General features: G+C 35.4%; 1 protein-coding gene across 1 annotated transcript; it reads left to right on the top strand.

The window, feature by feature from the left end:
- Positions 1–529: 529 nt before the first annotated feature.
- LOC105555921 lies at positions 530–1,144 on the top strand. The gene has a single exon (XM_012002970.1). It carries the CDS (start codon positions 530–532, stop codon positions 1,142–1,144), a length of 615 nt encoding a protein of 204 aa, XP_011858360.1.
- The last annotated feature ends 1,079 nt before the right edge of the window (positions 1,145–2,223 follow it).

Genomic DNA, 2,223 nt, shown 5'->3' with positions numbered 1-2,223 from the left:
TTAAACGCCTCCACATATTTAAAAAAAATTTATACACTAATGTGATAACCTCCTCAAAATCATACAACTTTTATATGTAACAATTCTTCGTACAATTTATATTTTACAAGTTCTTCGAAATATGAAAGTTCGGTGCCTCACTCTGTATATACAGGGTGATTCAGACCACCCGTACAGCTCTTTTATTTCGGAAATAGAACATTTTAGAGAAAAATGTTTCAGACAAAAGTTGTATGGCTTCGAGGGGGACATAAGATGGTATCATCGGTTTGACCTTGAAGTGTTATTTGAAGGTCACATAAAGGTCACCTTCAATTTCTTAAATGGAACCTACATTTTCTCATTACATATTCCCTTGCCTCTCACGTGTTTCATTAGGCGTGCTGTTAGGGATGAAAGAGAAGCTGACATTCTTGCATCGACAGAATTGAACCCTCATGATTCCTTGAAGCGCCGAGAAATAGATTCTGGCGTCAGTGATACTAGTATCCAGCGAATATTCAGTCAGCATAAGATTCACCCTTACCGAATGTCTCTTCATCAAGCTTTAAATGATGCTGATTTCCAAAGTCGGCTTACATTTTGTAATTGGATAAGAGAACAATCACGTACTTTCCACCAAAATATTTTATTTTCTGACGAATCTACATTCAAAAACGATGGTAATGTCAATACGTGGAACTGTCGTTATTGGTCGCACAATAATCCTCACTGGTTAAGAGAAATTGATCACCAGCATATTTGGAAAGTAAATGTTTGGTGCGGCATTATTGGAAATGAAGTCGTAGGTCCTGTTTTCTTTCATGAAAATTTAAACGGCGCCAAATATGCAGCTTTGATAGAGACACAACTTCCTGAGTTACTAGAAAATCTACCTCTACAATTGCGCCAGGATATGTGGTTCCAACAAGATGGATGCCCGTCACATACATCCAGAGTTGCTCGTGCAGTGATAAATAATATGTTTCCCAATAAGTGGATAGGGAAATATGGTTCAATCGATTTTCCACCTCGATCACCGGACCTCACTGTCCTGGATTATTATTTATGGGGAAGGGTTAAAGACATAGTATACCGTGATCGCCCAACTACAAGGAATGACATGATTAACAGGATAACAGAAGCAATTCAATCTTTAAAGTAGCGATGAAATTCTTCGAGCAACCAATTCTTTTCAAAACAGAGTAGACGTTTGCATTGAAAAGAATGGTGCTCACTTTGAACACTAACTAACTTGAATACAGACACACACACATACACACACACACACGTACGCACACACACACGCACCCACGTGAGAGGCAAGGGGATTACTCACGTTAAACCAACACCCCAAAGGGAACAGAATTCTACTACGTCCACGTCGTTGTTCCTGGATAGCGCTAAAAGTAGGATGATCCGAATTTTTTTAAACATGCATAACTACAGATTTCAGTGAAAAGGTAATTTGACCTTAAAATAATACCTAAGGATTTACTTGACACCATGACATAACAACATACAACATATTTTGTACTTTACGTCAAAGTACTGCAAAGTACTGCTTTGGAGCCTCATAACTCGAAAAGTACTCAATGAAAAAACTTTTGATATTAGTGTTTTGGAAAGCTCTAGAGATAAGCTACAAGAATATGTAATGAGAAAATGTAGGTTCCATTTAAGAAATTGAAGGTGACCTTCATGTGACCTTCAAATAACACTTCAAGGTCAAACCGATGATACCATCTTATGTCCCCCTCGAAGCCATACAACTTTTGTCTGAAACATTTTTCTCTAAAATGTTCTATTTCCGAAATAAAAGGGCTGTACGGATGGTCTGAATCACCCTGTATATAATATAAATTAAAGAATGTAATAATATAAATATAAATTAAAAGTGTGTACACTTACACAATTGAATAAATATAAATTAAAAGTGTGAACACTTACACAGTTGAATCTTCCATTTGTACACTTTCTAACATTTCATCTGTTGCAAAATTAATTGTTTCTCTTTCATCATCCTTGTTAAGGATCGAAACTTCCTGAGGATTTATATGGTTACTTACCATATTAAAAGAATAATTCTCTTTCCCATTGTCAACTTCTAAAATAAATCAATGATATTGATGACACATTACACATTATCGGACATTATAATATATATAACATAATATCAGAAACGAATCACAAAGCCATAATCGCATCTTAAAACATTACTTAAAATGATCTTAAGAAAATAAA

The sequence above is a fragment of the Vollenhovia emeryi genome, unplaced genomic scaffold (assembly GCF_000949405.1).
Source record: "Vollenhovia emeryi isolate VEMERY1.0 unplaced genomic scaffold, V.emery_V1.0 DF940547.1, whole genome shotgun sequence".
Lineage (NCBI taxonomy): Eukaryota > Metazoa > Arthropoda > Insecta > Hymenoptera > Formicidae > Vollenhovia > Vollenhovia emeryi.
The sequence above is the reverse complement of the archived record's forward strand: the minus strand, read 5'-3'. Positions and strand labels throughout refer to the sequence as shown.

What these genes read in the sequence shown, in the direction of transcription:
- LOC105555921 (XM_012002970.1), top strand. Translation starts at nt 530, where the DNA reads ATGTCTCTTCATCAAGCTTTAAATGATGCTGATTTCCAAAGTCGGCTT.